General features: G+C 41.4%; 1 protein-coding gene across 3 annotated transcripts in view; it reads left to right on the forward strand.

Moving 5' to 3' along the window:
* GLI3 (GLI family zinc finger 3) overlaps nucleotides 1-25,857 on the forward strand; it is a 275,558-nt gene that overhangs the window by 243,559 nt on the left and 6,142 nt on the right. For all 3 annotated transcript variants that reach the window (XM_009452941.5, NM_001034190.1, XM_063813784.1), the window contains 4 exon segments: nucleotides 14,295-14,444; nucleotides 15,322-15,486; nucleotides 20,434-20,724; nucleotides 25,020-25,347. In XM_009452941.5, the coding sequence (XP_009451216.1) occupies nucleotides 14,295-14,444; nucleotides 15,322-15,486; nucleotides 20,434-20,724; nucleotides 25,020-25,347 (934 nt within the window).

Below are 25,857 nucleotides of genomic sequence, written 5' to 3' on the forward strand. Positions count from 1 at the left end.
TCACTTTTCCAGCAGGCCTCCTTGATAAAAGGCTGTTGCACAGAACTGAATTTTGCAGGCAGCATGGGAGAAACAAAAGGTTCAAAACAACAAACTGCTTAAAACTCAAGTGCTATATTGATTTCTATTTGCAACTCCTTAGCCCCTTCCAGCACAGTAATTTCAAATGAACCAGTTTTCCTGCTTAAGCCCACACTCCAACATATTGCTAGACATTTTCTGTCTTTCTTGTCTGATCCCCCCAAACTTACTGGGGCTGGCAAGCTACCACTGGCAAAGAACTTAATACTTCCTTGCCTTAATCGCTTCTGTTGGGGTCCTCCAAAGACACCCCACATGATGACATGCCCTGTCCCCTGCCATTTACTGTGTCCTTTGTTCTCTCCTTTACTTTCTTTGTTTCCCTATCTCTTAAAATACCGGTCTCGTCATTGTTTTCAATTTCTTCCTTTTTCATCCTCTGTACAGTCTCCATTGGTCAGGGGTTTTCAAATTGGGGTTTGTGAAATCTTTAAAATACTGTGTAGGTGTTTTTTAGTTTACCAAAGATAACATGGGGTAGGGAAGGGGCCCACATTCCTGCATCAGCTGCAGTCTTTCTTAGATTCTCAAATCTGTATGTCCAGGATTGTCTTCTCTGTGGGATCTCTCTACCAGAGATGTCCTGGAGGCATCTCCACTATGATATGTTCCACACAGAAGGGTAATCATCACCAAATCTCCTGGCCCTCCAATGCTGTTATTGTCTCAGATCTTTCAAGCTGGAGACTTCGGTATCACCTGTTACTCCTCTCTCTAATTCATCACCCACAAATTATTCCATAATGTCTTTCACATCTAGCCCCTTACTATTCATCCTCCTGGCTACTGCTGTAGTTCAAGGTCACAGCTTTCTTGGATGATTATAGCAACTCCTAGATGGGTTCATTGCCCAGTCTTTGCTTAGTGCCTCTGTGATGCTGCTAGAGTTACCTTTTATAAGAACAAATCTGATCATTGCCCTGCTTAAAACCTGCTCTTGGTTGCCTGGGATCTGGTTGCCTTAGGGCACTCAACTCCCCTTATAATTTTTCCCCAGGCTGCCTCTGCAGCACGCATCCTACAGCCACTCACCAGCATGTGCACACATACACATGCATACACACACATATGCACAGACATGCACACACATTCCCCAATCCTATACTTGGCACCATTTTCCAACACATTGTGTTTTTCTTAACACTGGGCCTCTGTATCTCTCTTCCCTTCTTCCTCAATTCACTTTTTCCTGTGTCAGCCTCCCTTTCTTCCTTCTGAATTCAGCTCAGTTACCCTGTTTATGAAACCTTCCCTTCTTCACTATTTTATTAGTGCCTATCCCATTGTTTCCCATTCACCTTATTTAGACTCAGGCACAATGCCTATGTCTCATATATGTTTTGCCCATGGCACACAAATGAATTAATCCCTATAGCCTACTGTCTGGGCTTATGCTCTTTCTCTAAACTCTATGCCTTCTACTAATAAGCTAAAGAAAATTACAATCTAGGTATAGAACATGTAGTGGATACTCATATTGTGTGTATGGAGATTTTGCTTTTATATACTTAGATGTACTGTTAATAGGGGGTCAAGATGTTTAGGAGGGTACTGCACACCAGGGTGGCTTGTGAATAAGAGTTGATTGAAAAATGATAGAGTTGATACTTCTACAGGTTGAAAAGCATGCCAAAGCAGAGGGGCTTGCTTTCCACCTTGGTTTGGTAGGACAAACCTGGAAAAGCCCTGGGCAATGGGCCTGCTAGTTTTCTATGATGTGGGGAGCATGAGTGAAGCAAAAGAATCATGCATTCTTCTGAGTAGCTTACTTTTAATTGCCAAGCAAATGTGTCCGTGCATTGAAGGCTAATTTTTAGACAGTATTCTTTTCTGCATTCCCGCAGCCAACCTTGGATAAGATCCAATGGACATGTCTTATTCTGTCTTGCCTTTTCAGTGTTTAGCACAGTAACTGTCATATCATAAATAAGCTTTGAGTGAATAGTGAATGAATGCGTCAGCTCAGCAGGGACTGTGGGCAGATTTCCAAAGGGATAATTTTGCCTACTTGCCTGCCTCCTTCCTTTCTTCCAGTAGTTCTTGAGACGTGCCTGTGCTTCTGTGATCAGCAGTCACCATCCATCTCTACACACACACACACACACACACACACACACACACACTTGCCTTAATCTATTTTTAATTGCCAACGGAAAGTTCTCCCAGCACTTACCATGTAAGACCCTCCCTTAGCAATGTGACGAGCAGTAGGCCTTCAGGGATAGCCATGACCATGGATGTAGTTTGGACTGTGGCTGGTACCAAAAACACTTCTCTACCTCCCATCTTCAAAAGATTTCATTAAAACGAATTGTCAACTTTTCTCCCAATATTAAAAATACTCTCTCCAAATCTACTTGAAATTCAAATACATTTTATTGTAACTGTGATTATTTTAACCTATATTTTAGTGATCAAAATTATATCAGAATTTCTAAACTTGAAGGCCAGTTCAAGAGCTGATTGTTCTAATGTTCAGAATCAGACTTCAGTGATGTGGAGGGAGTATGGTTGCTTTCGTAGGGCATTGAAGACAGAGACCACCCATTCAAAGTTGGATCTCGTTTTTCATTTACGTTTTTTATTTTATTCTTAACTTTTGAATTTTCTTGGAATCACACTGCATGTTCAGATCCTTTACTAGTAATACCTATATGCTTAGGCTTCATGTGGATTGCTGAAATCATAAAAATTAGGAAATAAAGGCTAATATTCTGTGTACTTCTAGATACTGGTGCTCCTAGTAGCTTGATTTTCCAACAGGAAAACTTTGTGCCTACCTTTGTAATCAAGGAGACTAAAAATTAAATCTTCTCTGTTCTTCTTAGGGATAGTCATTGTTTGTGTGTGTGTGTGTGTGTGTGTGTGTGTGTGTGTGTGTAAGCAAGCATTAATCACCCTAAAGTTAAAAGTGCAAATGTACTATTATAAATATTATTATACCTATTCGTCCTACCTTTCAAAGTTTTAATAGGAAAATAAGCATTATGTTTCCTTTTTTTTTTTTTTTTTGGAGACAGAGTCTTGCTCTGTCACCCAGGCTGGCGTTGGCGTGCAGTGGTGCAATCTCAGCTCACTACAGCCTCTCAGGTAGCTGGGACTACAGGCGTGTGCTAATTTTTATTTTTATTTTTTGTTAGAAATGAGGTCTTACTATGTTGCCCAGGCTGGTGTTGAACGCCTGGGCTCAAGCAATCCTCCCGCCTCAGCCTCCTAAAGTATTGGGATTACAGGTGTGAGCCACTGCACCCAGCCCAAAATAAGCATTATTTTGACAACAGGTTGAATAGTAAAATTGCTATTAGTGTAGAGAGAAACTATCCATTAACTCTCTTTTCTGAATCTGGCAGAAAACCAAGCCCATAGGTGAGGGAATTTTAATGCTCTGGGATACAATCTGGCTTCTGAAATCCTTAACTTGGATATAAATGCAATTGCAATGGATGGTAATGCTTTCTCCATATGCTGGACTTGTAGGAATGATCGTGCATAAGAGTGACAAATTCATTTGATCCTTTGGAGAGGTTGCATTTATAGCCACTTTCTTAGCTCCTCTGGCCTTTCTATTTTCCTCATCTAGGAGCCAGTTGTGGAACAGGAAATTGGGATTTAACTGCACCTCCTTTGGGGCTAGAGCTCAAATCAGAAACCTTGGCTCTTACCATGTTTGCTGGATTTGTTCATTACAGAGATGAAATAGAAGGTGCCTCTTTGGAGAATGGTTTTCCAAATAATTTCGTTCCATGACTACACAGTTAAAATAATTTTGCCTATCTGTGTTTAATAGTCTTTTTTAAAAGTATCTCTAGAATAGATACTACTGAATCCTTACTTGCTTAACTCTATATCTTTCTTTTTGGTAATTAAGCCCCTAATCAATTTGCTTAAGAAGAGTTTACTGGTTTTGTTGTCATTTGGCTGAAACAAAGTCAATATTTAAAAGGATATGGTATAAAATTAAATCTGCTCAGTAACTTGTAGAAACGATGTGCACAGAGTCTTAGAATAGTTTGCACACGTCACTTTACTTCTCCATGTAAAATCACAATAGGACTTAAATACAGGCCACTCCAGGAAAGAAACTCTGAGAAGCTCTTTAACAAAAGGCAACTTATTGGATGGTAAGAGAAGCCTCTTAAGAGACAACAGTTACATTTTCATTTTAGTAAAATAACTTAGAACTCAGAAAACAAAATTTTAAGAGAAGGAGCACTTTTATAGTTTCTAGAAGGAATTAGGGGCCTGTCTTAGCCTGTTTCTGTTGCGATAACAAAATATCTTAACACTGGGTAATTTATAAATAAGAGAAGTTGATTTCTCACTCTTCTGGAAGCTGGGAAATCTAAGGTCAAGACGTCAGAAGATTCAGTGTCTGGTGAGGGCTCATTCTATGCCTTATAGCTGGAGCCTCTGGCTGTGTCCTCACACAGAAAGGGAGAGGGCTCCCTCCAGTCCCTTTATAAGGTCACTAATCCCATTCATGAGGGCTCTGCCCTCTTAATCACCTCCTTAAGGCCCCACCCCCCCCTTTTTTTTTTTTTTGAGATGGAGTTTCATTCTTATTGCCCAGGCTGGAGTGCAATGGAGTGATCTTGGCTCACTGCAACCTCCTCCTCCTGGGTTCAAGTGATTCTCCTGCCTCAGCCTCCCGAGTAGCTGGGATTACAGGCACCTGCTACAATGTCCAGCTAATTTTTTGCATTTTTAGTAGAGACAAGGTTTCACCATGTTGGCCAGGCTGGTCTCAAACTCCTGACCTCAGGTGATCCACCCGCCTTGGCCTCCTAAAGTGCTAGGATTACAGGCATGAGCCACCGTGCCTGGCCAAGGCCCCATCTCTTAATACACCCACACTGGTGATTAAGTTTCAACATATGGATGTCAGGGGGGACACATTCAGACCATAGCAGGGCCCTTAAGGCACTTTGAAGAATGAGGATGTTTCCTTTTGACCTAAATAATATAAATAACATCAACCAATATTATGAATATTTACTTCTTAGAAACTCTTCTCAAAAACTCACATTTCCTTCAGTTTTTAGGTCACGTTAATATTAAGTCACTACTGTGATTCTATTTATATGAGTTTGAGCCTGCGACATGTGCATTCCTTAGGGTAGGTTGGAGGGTCAGCTAGATAAATTATGTCACAAATTTTATATTTATACCTAGTTATTATATAATCCAAGGTAACAGCAAAACTGAAAAGATAGAGATTCTGAATTAACAGTGCGTCAATTTTTCAAGCATCTTTAGTAAATTTTAGAATATATCATGGATTAGAAACTATCTGCTTTTTCAAATCATGCACTATTTTGCATACTTGAACTGATGTTAGCGTATGATGTTTTTTGGCTTTGTTCTGTTAACAACTTTGCACAAAGTTCAGGTTTCTCCATCTTTCCACTCATCTCTACAACTTGGACGATGAGGACAGAGGAATACAGAGAAGTCGTCATTTATGTGAGGTTCCCAGGTTATTAACTGAGGCCAGTAAGAAACCCACCGGAAAATACTGTATCATAAAAATATGTTCCACAGCCGGACGCAGTGGCTCACGTCTGTAATCCCAGTACTTTGGGAGGCCGAAGCAGGTGGATCATGAGGTCAGGAGCTCAAGACCAGCCTGGCCGATACAGTGAAACCCCGTCTCTACTAAAAATACAAAAATTAGCTGGGAGTGGTGGCGCATGCCTGTAGTCCCAGTTGCTCAGGAGGCTGAGGCAGAAGAATCACTTGAACTTGGGAGGTGGAGGTTGTAGTGAGCTGAGATCATACCACTGCACTCCAGCCTGGGCAACAGAGCAAGACTCTGTCTCACTCTGTCTCAAAAAAATAAAATATGTTCCACTTTGACTCAACCCATCTCTGTGTGTGTGTGTGTGTGTGTGTGTGTGTCTGTGTCTGTGTGTGTTGTAGCAGAAGTTGTGATTAAGATGCAATCTTGTGCTTTCATGGAAAAACACTTGCTGGGCCCTACCCCAGTCAGTCTGAAGGAGAGGTGTAGCTCTGGGGAAGTCAGATTCCATTCTACCTGGCTGTTCCTTCAACCTTCTTCCTATTCTCCCACAATTTCCTGGTACCAGACTTCATCACCAAGTATACTTTTGTGAGTTTTTCTTTGGAGGCGTGGGGTGGGGGTGGGGGGTAATATCTTTATTGAGATATAATTTATCTACCATGTAATTCTTCCATTTAAAGTATACAGCAATTCGTATGTTTTGATATATTCTCAAAGCTGTGCAACCAATACCACATGAATTTTAGAACATTTTCCTTACCCTACAAAGAAACCCCATACCATTTTGCTGTCATCCCCAATTTCTCTATTCACCCACCTTTCTTAATATATAGATTTACCTATTCTGGATACTCATATAAATGGAATCATGCAGTATTTATCTTTTCTTGGACTGGCTTCTTTCATTTAGCATGCTGTCAAAGTTCAACCATGTTGTAATGTGTATGCGTATTTCATTCCTTTTAATAGACTTTTGTTTTTAAATGTGAAATGATAGTGTTCTGCTGCAGTGAAACATAGTCCAGCTTTCCTTGGGGAGGTCTGGGGAGGTGATGGGATGGGGTGGGGGTCATATTTTAGGTTAGTTCATTTCTCTTCTTCAGATCCAACATTATAAAGCCCTTTGTTCAGATAAAACATCTACCTTGTTAAAGAACTTCGCCTTTCTTACACATAAGAAAAAATAATTTTGTTACACATTTGTACCTAAAAGCAGGATTCAAATAACAGCCAGGAAGAAGTCCATTTATTTATTCATTTTTAACCAAGAAGCGTATTTTTTTATCTCATCCTAATTCTTAATATTCACAAATCAGAAATAAGAAATTGCTTTATTTTTATAAAGAGAATGCTGGTTTGTACCCAAAGTCTTGAGTCCTCTGGGTATTTTCTGGTATAATTTTATAGTTATGTCAGAAACTGAAAGATGCCTTGATATTTATATTAACCAGTTTGAATTGAAACAGGCATTTTGTGAAGTCTCAGGGAGATCCCTCCCACAGCAGAGGCTGTTTCAGGTTTTTAAATAATCTGTTAGGAAGGAAGATTGATGGGTGCCACCAAAACAATTTAAATTATTTTATTTATCTAAAATTAAAGTGCATATTGATATATAAGGCCTATTTCAGTCCTGATAGTCTGTGATTCATGTTTTTTTCTGTCTGCCTAGTGAAGCATTTAGGAATCCAATTACAAGGTATCCCCAATATAATCCACATCATGACAGTTGTAAAACTTTCAAAAATGTTGCATTTATCAAGTAATACACAAAACTGGAGGGTATAGACCTTATTTCAGGCAGGAAGTTTTGAGGGATTCTTGTGGAAAGTGTTTTTTTAGGCAAAACATTTCAGTCTTTCTTGCAAATCAGTTTTAATATAAATTAAATTTTAATAGATTCTAAATTATTTTCCCATTTTTTTCTTTTCAGAAATATTTCTGGACTACTACCTAAAGAGTAATACTACCTAAAGAGTAATAGGCTTATAACATAAAGCCAAGAAACACTGAAAATTGAGCTTACTTGAAATAGTTTACTTCTTTATATCCCATCTTATGTCAAAGTAGAAGACTTTCTTAATATCTTTCCCCAGCAAATCCCACAGAAGTTTCAAATTATCGAATCCTGTTCAGTGTATTAATTAACTCAAGCTGCATTTATGAGCTCACCTGGTAGAGTAACATAAAAAGATTTTGAAACTATCAAACATTTCCAGTTTGACGTTCTGAGAAGAGAATGTTTCAGTTTTATTTTCTGCCTTTTAAAAATACAATCACCGCAACAAATGGTGGCATCTTAATGGTTCAAGAGAGAGAAATGTAGCAAAGGCATGAATTGGAAATACAACTGGGGGTGGAGCAAGTGTGCTCAGCCTTCCACCAGTGACTCACCAGTGAACCCAGTGAACTGCCAGCCAGAAAGGCTGTTCCATTTTCTTAGATGTTTATATATGGAACACACTGCTTTCTAAGCCCTTATTCTATTTTCTTTGAAGGCCATAACACCACCTGTGTGTGCACATGGGTGTTTGTGTGTATGTGAGAGAGATCATATGTATTTGAAAACTATGACCATATATTTTGCTTTTACAGGTAGCTTGTGTTGTGATGAACTTGGCGTCATACTTTGTAGAAATCTTTTAAATTGATAAAGCAGTTCTGTGGGATTTGAGAAACATTAGATACTGACAGAAAGACGGGCGTGAAAAGTACATGTGCAGGGGAGCTGTCTGGAAACTGGTGAGGGTTGAGCCTGAAGCTTTGCGTTTCCCCCCTCCACTGTTTTTAACAGTGCTTAAAGGTAATATTTTTATTACAACAGTGGAATTCACCTTCTTGATGTTAAGAAACTGGCTGATGTAAAGAGTGGACAGACTTTTGAGGCAGCCAGGTGTGTATCTACGGATTAGTGATTCCCTCGGGCAGGGTTTGAATGGGGATGTGCAGATCTTGCACACACACATTTGAGCCTTGTGGTAGCATTCTGAAGAAGTCACTTAGAAGGGAGGACATTTATCGATCCAGAGAACTGTGTTTCTGAGTGGGAATTGGTGGAGAGGAGACTGAAGGAAAGCAGAAGTGTACTTCCCAGCCTCATGAGCTGCGTGAATGGCGGCTTTATTTGGAGAGCTGCGAGCCATGGACTGCATGTGTCCTTTCATCTGGAGGGTTAGGAGCAGACCAAGGGAAAACTGCCTGCTCTGAGCTAATAGTGAAATAACAAAGTGAGAAGAAAGGACCCTGATTAGCTCAGTAAAGTCCATTGTGGCATCTATTTTGCTGCTAGTGAAAGAAAAGCTTCACTTTCCCATTTCTTCCTGTAGCTCTCCAAGCCTCCTTGGTGGACATCCAGGGCTCGGCTTCCCAAAGAAACTCCCTTGAAAGAAGCACCTTCTGCCTCCTTGATTGCTAAACCAGCTTGTGATTTCTCCCACCTTTCTATGGGCTCCCAGAGCCCCAAAGGAGTGGAAGAAACAGTGGAAGAAATACTGAGTCGTCGCTCATTTTGCTCCCATTCGATGACAGTTAATAAAACATCATTTCATTGGTTTGCTATGGGCTCATGAGGTGTTCATTTCCTCAGTCACCAGTTCCCTAAGGCTAATGCTTGCAGCCCCAGTTGGAAAACTGAAGACATGGACCCATCGGGAAGCTCAGTGTCGGGACTTGGCTTTTCTGGGGAAATTTCCTGGTCCTGATGTCCTGGCCCTGTTTATTCAGACAGGGAGAGTTCAGAGTGGCTGCGCCGAGAGAGTTGGCATGCCGCATTGTAATTTACACCATCTATCTCTTTCTGACTCTTGGGCCTCTGGCAAATTGCATGTCTATGTGTTGGATTAGTTTGGAATTTAATCATGCATTATTTTCCCTCCAATTAAATTATTTATATATTTGATTAACGTTTTCACTGCTGGGAAGTCAAATTTTCAATGAAACCACAAATAAACTCGTGCCCATTGAATTTCAGGCCAGCTTCATATGGGGTCAATTTGTCCATCGAATGTTAAGAATTCATTGCCTATCACTTTTCTTATCTACCTTGGATTTTGGTGAGAAAAAGAATGTGTTTTTTTTCTTAGTCCTAGGAATATGATACAAACAGTGAAGTTTGGCCTAATGTATGGCCCTCCCTTCGTTGGGGTACCTTTTATAGCGCAGGATCCTGATTTTCAGTCCTTCCTACTGCCTTTTCTTTTCTCTGGTGCTAGAACGTACCTCCTTCTAATTTTGCTGTCTCAGGCTTGAGGGCTCACCTGTCAGATGTTAGTACGAGAAGGAAACAGAGCTCATCCACTTTGGGGATTAGCAGTCAATGGCCCATAGGCCAAATCCAGCTGCTTGTTTCTGTGCAGCCTATGAGCTAAGAATGGTTTTTAGACTTTTTAAAAGTTGAAAAAAAAGTCAAAGAATATTTTGTGACACGTGAAAGTTTTCCACATTCATAAATGAACAGATAACCCATTCATTTAAATGTTGTCTGTGGCTGCTTACAGCCCTGTAAAGCCTAAAATATTTACTATCTAGCTTTTACAGAAAATATTTGCCAACACCTGATCTAATTCATTACTCTAATTTTACAGATGAGAAAAGTAAGGTCCAAATAGGTGAATTGGTCTGTCCAAAGGTACACAACTCATCAGAAATTGTCTGGAATGCGTCCTCCATTGCCCTCCAGTGCTCTGCCTACTGTGATATAGGCCCTCAGATGAACACTCACTGCAGAGGGCAAAGTACAATGTATTTTCTTTTTTTTTTTTTTTTGAGACAAGTTCTTGCTCTCCCAGGCTGGAGTGCAGTAGTGCAATCCTGGCTCACTACTGCCTTGACCTCCTGGGCTCAAGTGACCCTCCTGCCTCAGCCTCACAAGTGGCTGAGACTACAAGCCTATACCACCACACCCTGATTTTTTTTTTTAGACATGGGGTCTCGCTGTGTTGCCCAGGCTGGTCTTGGAGCTCAAGTGATCCTCCTGACTCAGCCTCCCAAAATATGGGGATTACAGGTGTGAGCCACCATGCCTGGCCCAATGCAGCTTTTTAAAGGAAAGTAAATATTTTGAACAAATGCACATGTTAAGTCTGTGAGTTCTTAGAATTTTAATTTTCACTTGAAATCTAGTTCTAGGAAATATGTTAAGCTTAAAATACATTTGAACTGCTTAAACAGGCAGAGAGATGCCTCCCTTTTTCCTTATAGCAATTGATTGCATCCTCTGTGCAGCATTTAAGCAGTAAAGAAGAGGAAGATTGACTTGGTTCCCCAGCCTCCTAGGTGTAGAATTCCATTTAAAGAAAAATAACTGTGGTCTCAATGCAAGTTTGAACTTAAGAGCAGTTCCAGAAAATTGCAAAAATATATTAGTTGGGACTCGGGTCTAAGGGATTGGAAAGGGAACATTCCCAAGATGCTAACCTTATGAAAATGAGGTTGCTTTAAGTGCCCAACATAAGTTTCCCCCACCCCTCCCCACATGGAGACAACAGCAAGGGTGTTCATGCTTGCTGACTGGCGTGGGATTTCCTGCCACTCAAATTTCCACACATTGTCTCAGTGGCAAAGGTAGAAGAAGCTGGGTGCGGTATAAATAGGAAATGATTGGGATTTTTCCAGGCACTGCCCTCCTCCACTGGTTGCCAGTTCTCCCTTCTCTGCTCAGTGCCGGATCCCTCAACACCATTGTAGGCAGATTCTATACCTTCTCCGTCACTTTGGATAACTAAAGTGTCCAATTTAAACGTCCAATCTCAGGTCCAATCCAGAGCCTTCCCTTCCCTGTCAGCAGCGAGGCATAGGCCTCAAGGGAACTGGCAGGCTGTTTGCCCTCCCTTTGCCACCTCACCTAAAGGAGCTGGGGCCTGGGAGTGCTGCCAGGAGATGCCTTCCCTTTCTTTCTAGGGTCCAGCTCCTCCAGTGTGTTGGATGAGACAGGAAAGGAAAATATGAGAGTCTCTTTCTTTACTGGCCACTGTTGGCACCTCCTTCTTAGCCACCCCTGCTCCCTTGAGTAGCACCAGGTTTCCCTCATGCCCTCCTCCTCAGGGGCAGACATGCAAGCCTGGCTTTCCCCTGGGGTGTATGTGAGTTTTATGCAGGGGTATTTCCCACATCCTCACTGCTGGAGACATGACTGAGCACACAGCATTTTAGGTGAGCCCTGGCAAGCTAACCCAAGCTTACCTACGTCATGGATGTCCACTTGACCCACAGAAAACTCATGCCTTCTCGCCATGCCAAGTGGTGGCAGTTTCTCCCTGGCCAGTTCTCTCCTGCCATGCGTGGCCCTCACCCTGTTCCTCAAAGGCACCAGGCTCTGTTCTTCTGCAGGTACTTCTGTGTCATCGGTCCGCTGTAGTGTCCCATTCTCCTACCCCATCCTTCCCTGCACACCTGATGTGTCTACTCATCCTTCAGGTCCTGCTCTAAATGCTGCTTCATTGGAGACGCGGACCCTGATTCCTGATGCCGCACACTGACTTATGATCCCATTACATGTTTTTATAAAACCCTGTTATCTCCCTTCATAATGCCTATCACAACTGTAATTGTATAGTAATTTAAGCCATGACCTATTTCCCTCTGGTAGACTTAATTCCTTGGGGCAAGAATCATGTCTGTCATGTTCTCCAGCACAGGGCCTGGTGTGAGTGGCACCCAGCACATCCTCATAAAAGCATGAGAGAGAACAGGGAACTAATAAGACATGGATCCAACCTTAAGCAGTTGGCTCAGCACAAATTATAATTCAGTTTCCCAATTTTACCTTTTCCTTTCTCCCTCCTGTGTTCCTTCCTTATTCTTCCCTTTCCTTCTGTCTCCCTCACTCTCTGCTTGCCTTCCTTGCTTCCTCCCTCCCTTCCTTCCTTTTTTCTTTCCCTTTCATGTGCATTAATCCAAGGATCCAAGCTTTATTTCCAATGACTTGGAAAACTGAACCAAGAGCAACTGTTATGGAGTGTTTTTGTATGATCATTTCTTTTTCTCCCATTTGAGAATCCATAGAACCCCTCTGTAAGATGTGAGCTTGGTTTCCAAGGCTGGGCTTCAGCACACATTTGGGAAAGCCCTGGTCTTGTGTATGGGCTACAAAGACTTACTAGAAGCAGACGTGCGGATTGAACGTTGTCCCCTGTCCAGAACATCTGTTCTCTTCCTATACCTGTGTGCATCATCATAACTTTTAAGAAACACTGACATGGAGCATGGCTGGCTTTTCATAGGAAACCCACATCTGTTTGCCATGGGGTTGCTCCCCAACCACTGCAGTTTCTGTGTCATTTTTGGAGCTACTGACGGGACATTGGCTCTCTTCTTGTGTGCTGCAATGTACCACTCTCTCTCTGCTGTTCACCAGATTTTTCTGGGAGCTGCTCCAAGGAGAGGAGATAGAGAACAATAATTTCTTTTCTCTGTCCTCACCCAGTTTTAAACTCCAGAAACAGCATAGAAAACTTTACTTTTGTAAAACTGTTTTTTACCTAAAGCGATAGGCCATGTAGTGGAGTAACTGGGAAAGGCCCACTCTGAAGGCAGAACTTCACCTTCAGACTCACAGCGACCACCGCTTTAGGAGCCCTGGACTCAGCAGGAAAGTAATGAGAGGTTGTGTCACTACCACGCGAGGCACGGAGCCAAAGGGAGCTTTCTCTTATTGAACTAAGTTTTTTGGTGATGTAGTTCTATGTATACTTCAGAAAGTGTTCCCACAAGCCTTAAATTAAGGCAAATAAAATGCAGAATCACCAGAAAATAAAGACCAACAGCATCAACCTAGGATACAAATGTCTTCAGTAGTCCATAGCTGGACATTGAAATAGTATGCTCAACCTGTTGAAATTGACCTTAATTTGATTCAAATTAAGAAGCTTCTCTTCCTCTCATGCTGCAATAGGTTTCTAATGATTCCTAATTGTATTAATCCAAGAAATTAAATGATTCTAAAACCATGAATTGGTAAGTAATTCAGAGAACTTCATCTTTATGTTAAAAACCGTATTAATAGAATTTTAGAGCTAGAAAGTCCCTTAGCAACTTTTCTACAAGAAGAAAACCAAGGCCCTGAAAGACTAACTTATTTGTTGATGACCACACAGTCCTCTTCCTCAGTATAATTCTTTTCTCTGCAATTCTTATTCAGGAAGCAGTCTGATTAACTCTGAGCTAAAGTTTCATTTGCAAGTGCTTTTGGTTTTTTTGTTCTGGAATTGTGCATGTCTGTGTGTGCCTTCCCTTTTTGAAGCCTAAGCCACGGTGCTAACCCATGGCCCAGTGTGTGAGAGTTGGAGAACATCTCTGCAGTTGTTTAGCCTCAATCGCCAGCCTTGGCAAGGAAAAATGACAGAGATTCAGAAAGGTCAACAGTGGCTCACCTCATTTCATAACTAGCTGGTCCCAAACCTGGAATTGAACTCTGCTCTTCAGATGGCCAATGTACTGTAGTATATTTCCTGGAATGCCAGGCTCCATCCCGGTCTTGCCACTCCCACTGGTTAGGAAGCATGCATACACAGTTAGCAAAAGCAAATTTACTTGAGAAGTGTACTAACTGGAATTTTTATAATCTGTAATATGGTAAAGTTATTCTTGTGGTCTTTAGAATTTTTAAGATTGGGTTATTTTCTGCATTTTCTTCTGTTGCCTTCAGAAATGATGAATACATTTCCATTTGATTTCTCTCTCTTTTTCCAAACCCCAGCATATAAATAATGACCATATTCATGGAGAGAAGAAGGAGTTCGTGTGCAGGTGGCTGGACTGCTCAAGAGAGCAGAAACCCTTCAAAGCCCAGTATATGTTGGTAGTGCATATGAGAAGACACACGGGCGAGAAGCCTCACAAATGCACTGTGAGTACAAAAGTGGGTGGCAGGCACACTTGGGTCCTTCCCCATACTCATAAGAACTGTGCAAACTGATGACACCAGCTCAGGGGAAGCGTGGTTGGGTGGCAAGAGAAGAGGACTAGAGTATTGTCTGGTGATAAATGCTTCGGTGTTTGAGTGACTGAATTGGACAGCGCAGCTCTGCACAGTGGCAAGGGGGCAGCGGTGGCTGGCACTGGGAATGAATAGAGGGCCACCCTGCTGGCCGCAGCCCAACAGCTTATGGTACCATAGGGCTCAGAAGGCAAAGGGAAGTGCCAGCTTCCAACTTACAGAGTTGAAGTTGACTTTTAAAACAGCTAATCCCTATACCAGGTTTTAAAGTTTTCCCTTCCTTTCCTAGTGAGTCCTCAGGCATAGGCGTATGGAATGGGATGGGGCTGCTGCAAGGTTGTGCATTCTTCACTGAGGTGCCCACGAGGCGCATTGGGCACGCTGAGCCCTGGTACTTTACATCTTAAAGGCCCTTTACAAACATGATCAAATTCCATGTCTTTGTATGGACACAAAGCTATATTAATGAACTTTGTGCTGAATCTGAAATCAGTGGGAATTTGAGGAGATCAATGAGCAGATAATGAAATCCATTGTCCACATTGAGCGGTCTATTAAAAAAAAAAAACTTCAGGACTTTTACTGGCACTGAAAACTCTTTATCTGGAACTGCACCAAGCTACATCTGAATCCCAATAAATGCAGAGTTTAGTGGACTTTTTGTTCCTGGGTTTTGAAAAGCTGCTGACCCTTGAAACATCAGTTTTTCATCAACTTGGAGGGCGTGTTAGGCACAAGCTGCTGTTGCCATTGTGCAGAGTAATCCAGATTTACCTGTTGTCCTCAGTTTGAAGGTTGCACAAAGGCCTACTCGAGACTAGAAAACTTGAAAACACACTTGAGATCTCACACTGGAGAGAAACCATACGTCTGTGAGCACGAAGGTTGCAACAAGGCTTTCTCAAACGCCTCTGATCGCGCCAAACACCAAAACAGAACGCATTCCAATGAGGTAAGCATCCTCAGTGGGCATGGAGCTTGCATAAGGAAACAAAGAACTATCCCGGGGAAGGCACATGGGAAGGCGCAGTGTGTTCTGTTTTGTTTTCCCCTTGGCCATTCCCAGCATGAGTGGGCTCTGCCCCTGCAGGTGAAGGCTTGGGCTTCCTAGGTGGGACTGGAAACTGGATCTTATTTGGAGAATAATAAGAGATGAGGAGGAAACTTGTTAAAACCCCTGTGAACTTACTAGTTTCATGTTGTTTTGAACTGCCACCTACTGGTCAAACAGTGGGAGCATTTGACTTGGAATCTGAGCCAGTCACTCTGCCCAAAATAGCAGGAATCCGTGCAAAGGATGACCCCATAAGCCCCAAGGATATATTAAGAAGTAGCATGTTGACAGCTGACAGCTTCCTGCTAAGTCATCCACTTTTATTTGCTTCCTCCAAGTGGTATCTTCAAATGGTATTATATCAAAAAAGATTTTTACAGAGCAACCAGCCTTGGCTAAATGCAATTTTCAGACATTCTAAATTCCAAAGGATCTTGGAAAATGGTCTCAGAAACCCAGAATACTTTCTAGGCAGTTACTTAAGAAAACATATTGAGTAAAGCTTCAGGGTGATTCCTGTTGTGTTACTGTTATTTTTAGGTAGTGATCCCCCCTAAATTGTAGAGAGGCATAAGAATGAAAATTATTCCAAATTCATTGCTTACATTTTAGTGAACATCTCCCTACAGACTTCCAATTTGGCCTTGGAGGTCTAGCTCAAATTCTGGCTTGTCTGTGAAATCTTCTCTTGAATGTATTGAGAGATTAACAAAAGGACTCCCCACATTTTGAGTGGAAATAGGATAGCTAACCAGAATTTGTTAACATGAGACATAGTTCAGCACCACAGCGTGTCATCAGTTTGCTTGAAATGTGTTAGAGAAGGAACATTGTGCACACATGAGACCCTGGAGTGGCTGTCATTTCATCTCACCAGTGCAGGTCAAACACATTCATGATCTTTCAGACAGAGAGCTGGGCAGAGAGAATCTTGATAGAAACAAAGTGAGCCATTCTGCTCAGTGGACTTTTGGCTTTAAGGTGGCAAAGATGGTTCTCACCATGTTTTCTTCAGCTGAAACTGACAGAGCAAAAACATCTCTAAAGGGATTAACTGCACTCTGTAAAAAGCACACTCACTCACAAACTCACACATGTAAGTTCATATGTATACCAACTTTCTGTGTGAAAAGGTCATGGAAACTGGAGTTATTCGGAATCTCATTTTCTAACTGTTTGAAGACATTTTAAAGATGCCACATCTCCATTTTTAATGTAAAAATGCTTTTACAGTATGCAGTAGCTGGAATATAATCTACTACACTTGTTTTGTACAAAATTTTAGGGAGTCTAGAATAGATAGATACATAGAGATAGAAAGTAGATCAGTGGTTGCCAAAAGCAGAGGGGAGAGGGAATAGTGATGACTGCTAATGGATACAAGGTTTTTTTGTTGGGGTGGTGAAGATATTCTGGAATTAGGTAATGGTGATGATTACACAATGTCTAGAATGTACTAATGCCACTGAATTGTGCAATTTAAAGGGATTATTTTTATGGCATGTGAATTATATTTCAATTTAAAATTTTAAGGGGTTTTGACTTAACAGAATGTATTTCATATATTTCATAGATTTAAGTGTAATTTTGACTAGAAATTTAGGGGGCATTCATTCCTATAGATGTTAGGCCAATGCTGTCTCCTATTATCATGGAGAAGTTTGGACAGAGGGTATGTTAGGATCAGAATGCACACATATAAAGACGATTACCAAGCTTTTTTGTCTTTTTATGGACCTAAAATATTTGTACATGTGTGTTTGCTTTAATTGTGGTGTAGTTGAGCTTGTGTTCTTCTCCAAGGTAAAAAGTGCAATGTTATGTGAGAGTTGAGTGTTTGTTATAAGATTAAAAATATAAGGATATCTTGGGTAGTAATGTCATTGACCACACTTGAGCAATTTACTTAAATTACTAACTTTTATCATAAATACATAATTAAAATTCTACCCACAGACATATTTACAAACAAATTATACTTCTCTCTTCTATATGCAAGACTTTGGCCCTGTGTGTTACTGATGGACATTTTCAGAAGCATCAAACTAAGTTTGTCCAGGAAATCCAGATTTGTGCAATCTCACAATCCTAGATGAATCAAGTGATTTGCTTTCATTTATTTCCTCTCTTATTTGCAACTTCATTTATTCACTGAACAAATACTTATAGCTATTTATGTGCCAAGCCCTTTGCTGTTCTAAGTGTGGCCAAGAAAATAATGGACTGTAATGGGAAGGGAGTAATTTCTGGCACTTCTCTGTTCCTCTGGCTGTCCTGCTCATTTAGGGCTGCTAGACTGACCGTAGCTCTGACAGGACTTCTTACTCCAGATCAGACAGCTCATTTTTCCCCCAAAGATACCGCTAAACAAGTTTCCTGAGCTCTGATTCGGTTGAACCTCCCTCTCTAGAAAGCTGCAATGGCTCCCTCTTTCCTATAGGGAGACTTGAGACTCCCTAAGGTTGTGTAAGTGTCGGTTCTCACAGGGCCCAAGCTCATCCCTCTAGTCCTGACCTCTCACTATCATGACCGTGAATGAAACCTTCCAGAAGCTGGTGCTGTGCACTGCCATGCTTAGGTGCATGAAGTGGTTCTGCCACTGGACCTTTGCTGAGGACACTTCTTTTTGGCATCCCAAGTAAAATGACTCCTAATAAAAGCTCTGTATATTGAGTGCTTACTACATTCCATGCATCCTGGTAAGCACTTCATGTACATGATCTAATTTAGCACTTACTGATAATCCCGTGAGCTGGGCATTAAGCCCAGATATAGAATCTTAATAACTGATGCCTCCCATGATTATCCTAGCTGAAAAATGATCCCTCCTCTGTCTATATCCTTACATAGCTTTCACACTTTGTATTACAGATCATTGCATCTTCTTATTTTTCCTATCAGATTTTGTATTCCTTATGATTAAATTTTGTTGTATGCAACTTTATGCTTGCAGAATCTTGCACTTCAGTAAGTCTGAGAACATTTTTCTTAGTCTCTAATTATATTTTATTTCAGTCACTGATCACAACAAAATTTGTGGGCAAAAGCTGTTTGAAGGGTTAATATATTTTGTTTATGTTATGTTGTTGTGAGGTATACATTTCCTGAACCTGTATTCTTGTGAATTTGTGAATTTTTGTGGGTAGATAATGTGTATGTTCACACACAAGGGCACACGGGCACAGGTGCACCTGTATGGGCTCTTGTTTCTGGAAGTGCAGGAGCCGACACATTTGTATCTCATTACATATTGGCTGCGTCCTTGGTTCTAAGCTAACCCATAACGTACATCCATATATTTACAGGAAGAGTAGCTCTCCAAACATGCAGGCTTTGTGCTCCCTCTCTCCTTCTGGTCTCCATACCTCTGCCCCATATATCCCAGTCTGCCTGCTGATGGAACAACCTGTCACAGGAGTGCTGTGAGCAAGCATAGGGCCCGTGTCAGAACACTGTAAGGTAATGGCACTAATTGTCAGAGCCAGTCTTTTGTCCCTAATGCATAGAATTTGATGTGCTCATCTTATTTTATATATATATATATATATATATATGCTGCAAATCACACAAGCTCCTGAATAGATGTAATTCATAGTTAATGGGAATCAATTCTGCCCAAAGGAATCTCAGGTTTGGAGGTGAAACCTCTCAGTTTCAGGATCTTTGCTTCACTGCATTAGGACACTTCAGCATTTTAGGTAGCACTCAGTCTGTTCTTGGGCTTTTAGTGAAAAAGCATCTTTTAGACATACATTCTACAAGACACGGCATCCTTTTAAATATAATAGGTACATTATAGTAATCCTGCTTTTCATGACGATTGCTTACGTAAAAGCTCATCCTCTGCTATACATAGATATAAATATATATTCATGAAAGCATTCTTGCGTATATTATATTTTAAGCCAAGTGAACAAACTCACAAATCCAATGTTGGTCATGAGCCAAAGGCCAGCAGTTCTGTGATTTCAGAAAATAATCCGCTTATATAAGCATCCGCATAATTTTTTATGACTGTATCCTTAGGCTTGATCACTGACCCACATAGAAAATGAAATTAGCATGAAATAATTTATAGACCTTAGTTATAAATTCACTGAGGAGAAGAAAACAGACCAGAAATCCTGGTCCCCAGAACATCCGTCAGCCCTCTGCAGTTTATGATGATGATTCATGGACAGTCTGTAACAGGGCTTTCCAACTTCAAAGAGCAGAAAGGTTCTGGCTATTTTGAGCCCTAACATCCCCACACTTGTAATGCTACCCAAAGGAGCACATTTTAGTGTCATCTAACATGGGAGATGCCATCGGCAATTTTTAAATTATGCCTGTGCATAAATAGCACATTTTCAAAAGGATCAGAGTGATATTAGATCTCACAACCAGGACATCCATAAAAAACTTTGTCACACAATCTCTTCTGAAAGGTGTGCAGTCTTCTCCTGATTAGATGATGGGTGTCTTTTAAGTCATCTTCATTGTCATCGTCATCATCATCATCATCATCATCATCAAATATCTATTGAGTGCCTATTATGGCACCGTGATACTTCTCACTCACAGTATAAATGCTTCCAAGAACATCAAGGCAATTTACACATTCTTAGTTCTCCCTGAGCCTCTCTCTCAAGCCATAATCTATTAAAGCTAAATTCTATGGCCACGGAACAGTGTTCTAATGGCCTTATTAAACTATTAGTTCCTAGAGGTATCTGAACACCTCAAAGCCTTGTGAAAGTGTTTTGAAAGGATTAAAAATGTAATGAGCAACCATAAAGGACTTTTGGGCTGGGGCATAGTCTCTTTCATAACAATCTCTTACCTCGTTCTTGTGGGATTTGGCAGAAACCATATGTGTGCAAAATCCCAGGCTGCACTAAGCGTTACACAGACCCAAGCTCCCTCCGGAAACATGTGAAGACAGTGCATGGCCCAGAGGCTCATGTCACCAAGAAGCAGCGAGGGGACATCCATCCTCGGCCACCACCCCCGAGAGATTCCGGCAGCCATTCACAGTCCAGGTCGCCCGGCCGACCGACTCAGGGAGCCCTTGGTGAGCAGCAGGACCTCAGCAACACTACCTCAAAGCGGGAAGAATGCCTCCAGGTGAAAACCGTCAAGGCAGAGAAGCCAATGGTATGTCATTCACTCTCCTTCTGACTTCACAGCAGGCCCATTTAAAAGAGCCAGGTAGGGTGCATAGAGGGACAGGACTTCCCGGTCCCCACTGTGTCAGGCTGTCTCTGATCTGAGGAGGCGATGAGGGCAGTGACCCGTATTGCTTACGTGAAGTTGATCAGCTCAGAAAAAGAGTTTCCAGGTTTCCTAACTGATTTTTAAAATCCCTCCCAGAACCATACCACTGTGCCATGGAAGGAAGAAAGACACGACTGTCTGTCTCTCCAGCGTGTCTGTAATGTCGAAAATCATTCATTGACTCTTCCTGTAAACATGCTTTCTGTCTTCTTTGCCCTGGTGACCCCAAGGTAAATAGGCCATGGCCCATATTCTTTGGGAGTTTACAGTCCAGTGGGATAGATAGACTGAAAAACAAATACCGTGCAGTGTGATGGGGGCTTACACACAAGTCTGTGTAAAGAGGATTCAAGAGAGGGACGGACTGCCAGTCAGTCGGGGCAGAGGAAGCCATGGGACAGGAGTTCAGTGCTCCAGAGGGAAGAGCTGAGGAGGATGAGGAGGCAGAGGAGCACAGGGGTGGGAGGGGAACAGCATAGCAGGGGTGAGTTTTTTTGTTTGTTTTTTTGTTCTTGTTTTTTGAGGAAACCACTCCAGTACCAGTCTAGAAACTGGGTAAACTGGAGACCACTTCTGCAGTTGGGCCTGAACCAGTAAGGCAGAGCACAAGAGAGGGATCTGGAAGATTCAGTAGGCAATCTTTGTGTTTGGAGACTAATAGGACATGTGGGCTCTGCTACTCTTTCAGCTTCTTTCAAACCTCAGTTCATGACTTCGCTTCATGAATGTGATTTTATAAAACACCTAAAAATTTCAAAGACAACAAGAAAAATTAAGAGTAGATAGTAGAGGAGATTCAGCCCATCTGGCCATGCATAGAATGGATTTAATTATGCAAATATATTGGGTTCTGGGCTGTCACTCTCTAACCTGTGAAGGAAGTGTACCAGAGAGAAGTTTCATGCTCAGACTCCCGGATGCACGGAAACGATCAGGCAAACAGATTTATACTTAAAGCCAGCATTTTCTTAAAATTAGAGCAGTCTATCGGATGGAGAGCCTATGAATTCATGAGTGATGTCACAGTACGTGTGGGTGGGAAATAATGCACAATCTTACCATTGAGAGGGTGAGAAGCTATGTTTTAATGACTTACTGAGTTTGTCTTTGAATTCTTAAGAGTCTTAGAGAGTGACATTAAGTCTAGCCAAAAATAACACAAATCAGCTATGCAGATTTATCATGATTTATCACTGGGTAGCTGTACTTTGCTTTAAAAAAGTATCTTAATAAGATGTTTATACATATGGTTGATCACTGTATTTTAATCAGTTCATAAACTGTGTTTTATATACTTTTTTTGAAGGGGAGCACATGTCTATTCTTAAAATAAAGCCTACCTGTATAATAATTGTACAGAACATTCAACGGTTTATCCTCAAGTGTTTAACAAAACAAAGAAAGTTAATTTGCAGTCTTAGATTATGTCATGAAACCGATGATTTATGTTCTTGGGATATTCCAAGAACCCAAAATCTCTTCTACTTTTAGTGTACATTCCTAGCTCAAGAAAATTGTCATTTTCTCTTCAAACACCCATTGTTTAAAAAGAAAATTTGTAGAAATAAAAATTACAGCGATTTGGCTCAGCAACATTGAGATGTCCCAATGTGTGAAATATTTCATAAAGTAATTCAGTCATATTAGGTTGGTGCCAAAGTAATTGTGGGTCTTGTCATTACTTTTAATGGCAAAACCCACAGTTACTTTGGCACCAACCTAGAACCATAGGACTAAAAGAAACCATGGAGATCAAGACTATGCCCATATTTTGAGGAAGCTGAGGCTTAGTGAGGTTAATAAATTAATCACATTTCCACAGCAGATATTATGTGTGTATATGCTCACACACATTTAAAAGTAGGTATCTTCACAGACATTTACTAATAAACATGAAATTTACATTTCTAGTTTTCTTTAGAAACATGTCTTTGATTTGATCATCATGCTATAAATTAAATTCTTTCTTCTTTTTTCTTATTAATGCAACATCTCTTCTGTCTAATGCTCCTAAATGTCTTGTTCTCACTTCCTAAGGACAGTGGGTAATAAGGTGAGGGAATTTTGGCTTCTCTGTCCTTTTTGTTTTGTTTTCATTTTTTAACATTTACTTTTTTCTGTTAATTTTTCTTTAGTTTTTGTGGTTTTGTGATACTTTTGGTAGTGAACATTACTCAGATATGTTTCAAATATAGAAGCAATGTGTTTTCAACTTTCAGCATGTGAAAAATGTGGAGTTAGTTGGTGAAATTCATTGTTCTATCTGTCTAGGTTTCCATAACAAATCACACTGGGGCCTACCAAGCAGATGTTCTGAAAGACTCATTATTGTACTGACTAATGCAAATTCATCCTTAGACCAGATGTGCACCACCTTCTTTGAGGAAGATCTGGCTTTATTTGTTGTTAGCAATGTAATCTCTATTTAAATGTGGACGCTCATTGAAGCAATTTCCTAATTGTGAGTGCATTTGTGCCTTATATGAAGTGTGTCTGCCTGTGTGTTTGCACAAATGCACAAGTTCATGTCTGCACACACTCTGATTTGACAGTCCAGGAGTCAAAGACATCCAAAACTCTGGAAACAAGTACCTCAGGAAGGAGCAGGTGGTCTGGCACTCCAGCACTCTGCTGAGGCCAAAAATTAAGCAAGGCTTCACATACTCATGATCAAATTTGTATATCTTATTTGGCTCTGCTTGGTTGCCCGGGACAAAGTTAGTGTACCATGCAGCACTCACTTAGAAAGTGTTCATTTGCTTGGGTGTATGTACCATGATAGCAGAAGAAGTGAAAGGGTTCCACTGCGCAGAGCCCTTCCTGGTGGCACTGTGCATTCCACCTGAGACTACACTACTCTGTAACCGAGTGAGTGTAGTTATCTTTCCCTAAAGCACTCTCCCTTTCGGCTGCTGTCCGTGTTTATAGTAACACTGGTGAAGGCGCTGCAGACGCATGGAAGTAGCCGGCCTAGGAGTCCAGGCTAGTTGCACCATTCACTTTGTGACTTTGGGCAGTCACTAAACTTCTCTGAACATCACTTTTCTTATCTGTACAAAAAGGATTCGACTGTTTATCAACCAGGACACCGCTGGAACTTCAGATGGAACAATTCTGTGCTGTGTGACTGTCCTGTGCATTGTAGGCCATTTTATATAGTAATCCCCAGATATTGGGCACCCTGAATTTCCAGGAGCCCTGGGAACGAGAGGAGGCAGTACTTTCCCTGATTGAGGACTACGGTGGACTAGATTAAGATTCCATTGTTTGCAGCATTGTCTTATAGAGTCTACTCGGTTGGGGTTAGGGAATCATTTCCTAATCCTCCTAGTGAACTATTAAGGAGTACACTAAGGAGAACAGTGAAATCATTCTACAGACTCATGACGGCTGTGATCTGCAGCCTTTCTTTCTTTCTTTCTTTCTTTCTGGGTATAGCACAAGCTAAGTGATTGAAGTTTTACCTCTCTCAACTGCTTTTACTGACACCTTGGTTGAGGTTCTACAAAAGCAAGAAAATGTGGAAGGAGGGAGGAGAGGTTACAAAGAGCTTGGCTAACCAGCCCTGAACAGCCTAGAGGGGCTCTTGTTGGAGGAGGTAATGTGTGCTGATGGCACATATCTTACATTTATGTTTCAGCTGAGCAAAATGAACCTCAAGACTAAAACCACCCGGGATCATAATAATTGCTAACACCCTGTGAACCAATTGCTATTATCCAGGTCTTTTTATACTTGTGTGCTTTCTGGGCTTCACACTTAATTCCTCACAACAATCCCTGAAATAAATGGTCCCTGTTTTATAGATAAGGAAACTGAGGTTTAGAGTGGCTAAGTAATGTGCCCAAAGAATAAAGTGGTGGAGATGGGATCGGAACCAAGGAAGTATGTCTGCAGAGTTGGTGATTGGGGCAGGATTCCATGGCTGATACCATGCCAGTCACACTGCAGCTAGCATTCTCTGCTGTCCATTGCCTCCTGTTGCCCATCAGCCTGGTGGTCCATCCGTCATTCTGGCCAAAAGTGGCCAGCTCCATTCACCAGAACATAGTTTTTCTTCTCATTCAACCAACTGATGATCTTGAAGATCTCGATATGCATGAGCTCTCATTATTGGCTCCCTTTCCTTGACCCTCCCTCGTGACATTTCTTTCCTTTCCACTTGACCCCAACAGACATCTCAGCCAAGCCCTGGTGGTCAGTCTTCATGCAGCAGCCAACAGTCCCCCATCAGCAACTATTCCAACAGTGGGCTCGAGCTTCCTCTGACCGATGGAGGTAGTATAGGAGACCTCAGTGCCATCGATGAAACCCCAATCATGGACTCAACCATTTCCACTGCAACCACAGCCCTTGCTTTGCAAGCCAGGAGAAACCCGGCAGGGACCAAATGGATGGAGCACGTAAAACTAGAAAGGCTAAAACAAGTGAATGGAATGTTTCCGCGACTGAACCCCATTCTACCCCCTAAAGCCCCTGCGGTCTCTCCTCTCATAGGAAATGGTGAGTTCTACATCAGACCATGCATCTGCTCAGGGTTTTTTTTTTCTGTTCTTTTAAATGCAGACCCTCAGTTTTATGTTTGCTAGTTTCTCCACCAGTCCTAAAATGACGCTGTAACCATCCGTTAATGTTTAGCCCATTCAAGTTGCCTTTTGGGATTGTCCATATTTTAAAAACAGCTAGGAACAGGATAATATTGAGAAAAAAATGTGACTGTGCATGACTCATATTCTGATGGTGAAATCATAACTGTTAGATTAGGGTAAGGGAATGCCAGCAGTGGAGGCATCTGTGGTTGGAACTCTGTCTCTGGTTTCCAAAATTTAAAACCACGAGGTTAGCAGCCACTTTTATTTATATTTACCCAGTTCAAGGAAAGTCAGAAATCCCTCCCCATTGTCAGTCCCCAGGTCAGTTTGCACTTCTGAGATTACGCTTCTGAGAGCACCTAAGGGGTGAAGCTCTTGCCTGCACCAACACAGGTGTTACCTGTTGGTAGGATGTGGCATG

The sequence above is a fragment of the Pan troglodytes genome, chromosome 6 (genome assembly GCF_028858775.2).
Source record: "Pan troglodytes isolate AG18354 chromosome 6, NHGRI_mPanTro3-v2.0_pri, whole genome shotgun sequence".
Taxonomy (NCBI): domain Eukaryota; kingdom Metazoa; phylum Chordata; class Mammalia; order Primates; family Hominidae; genus Pan; species Pan troglodytes.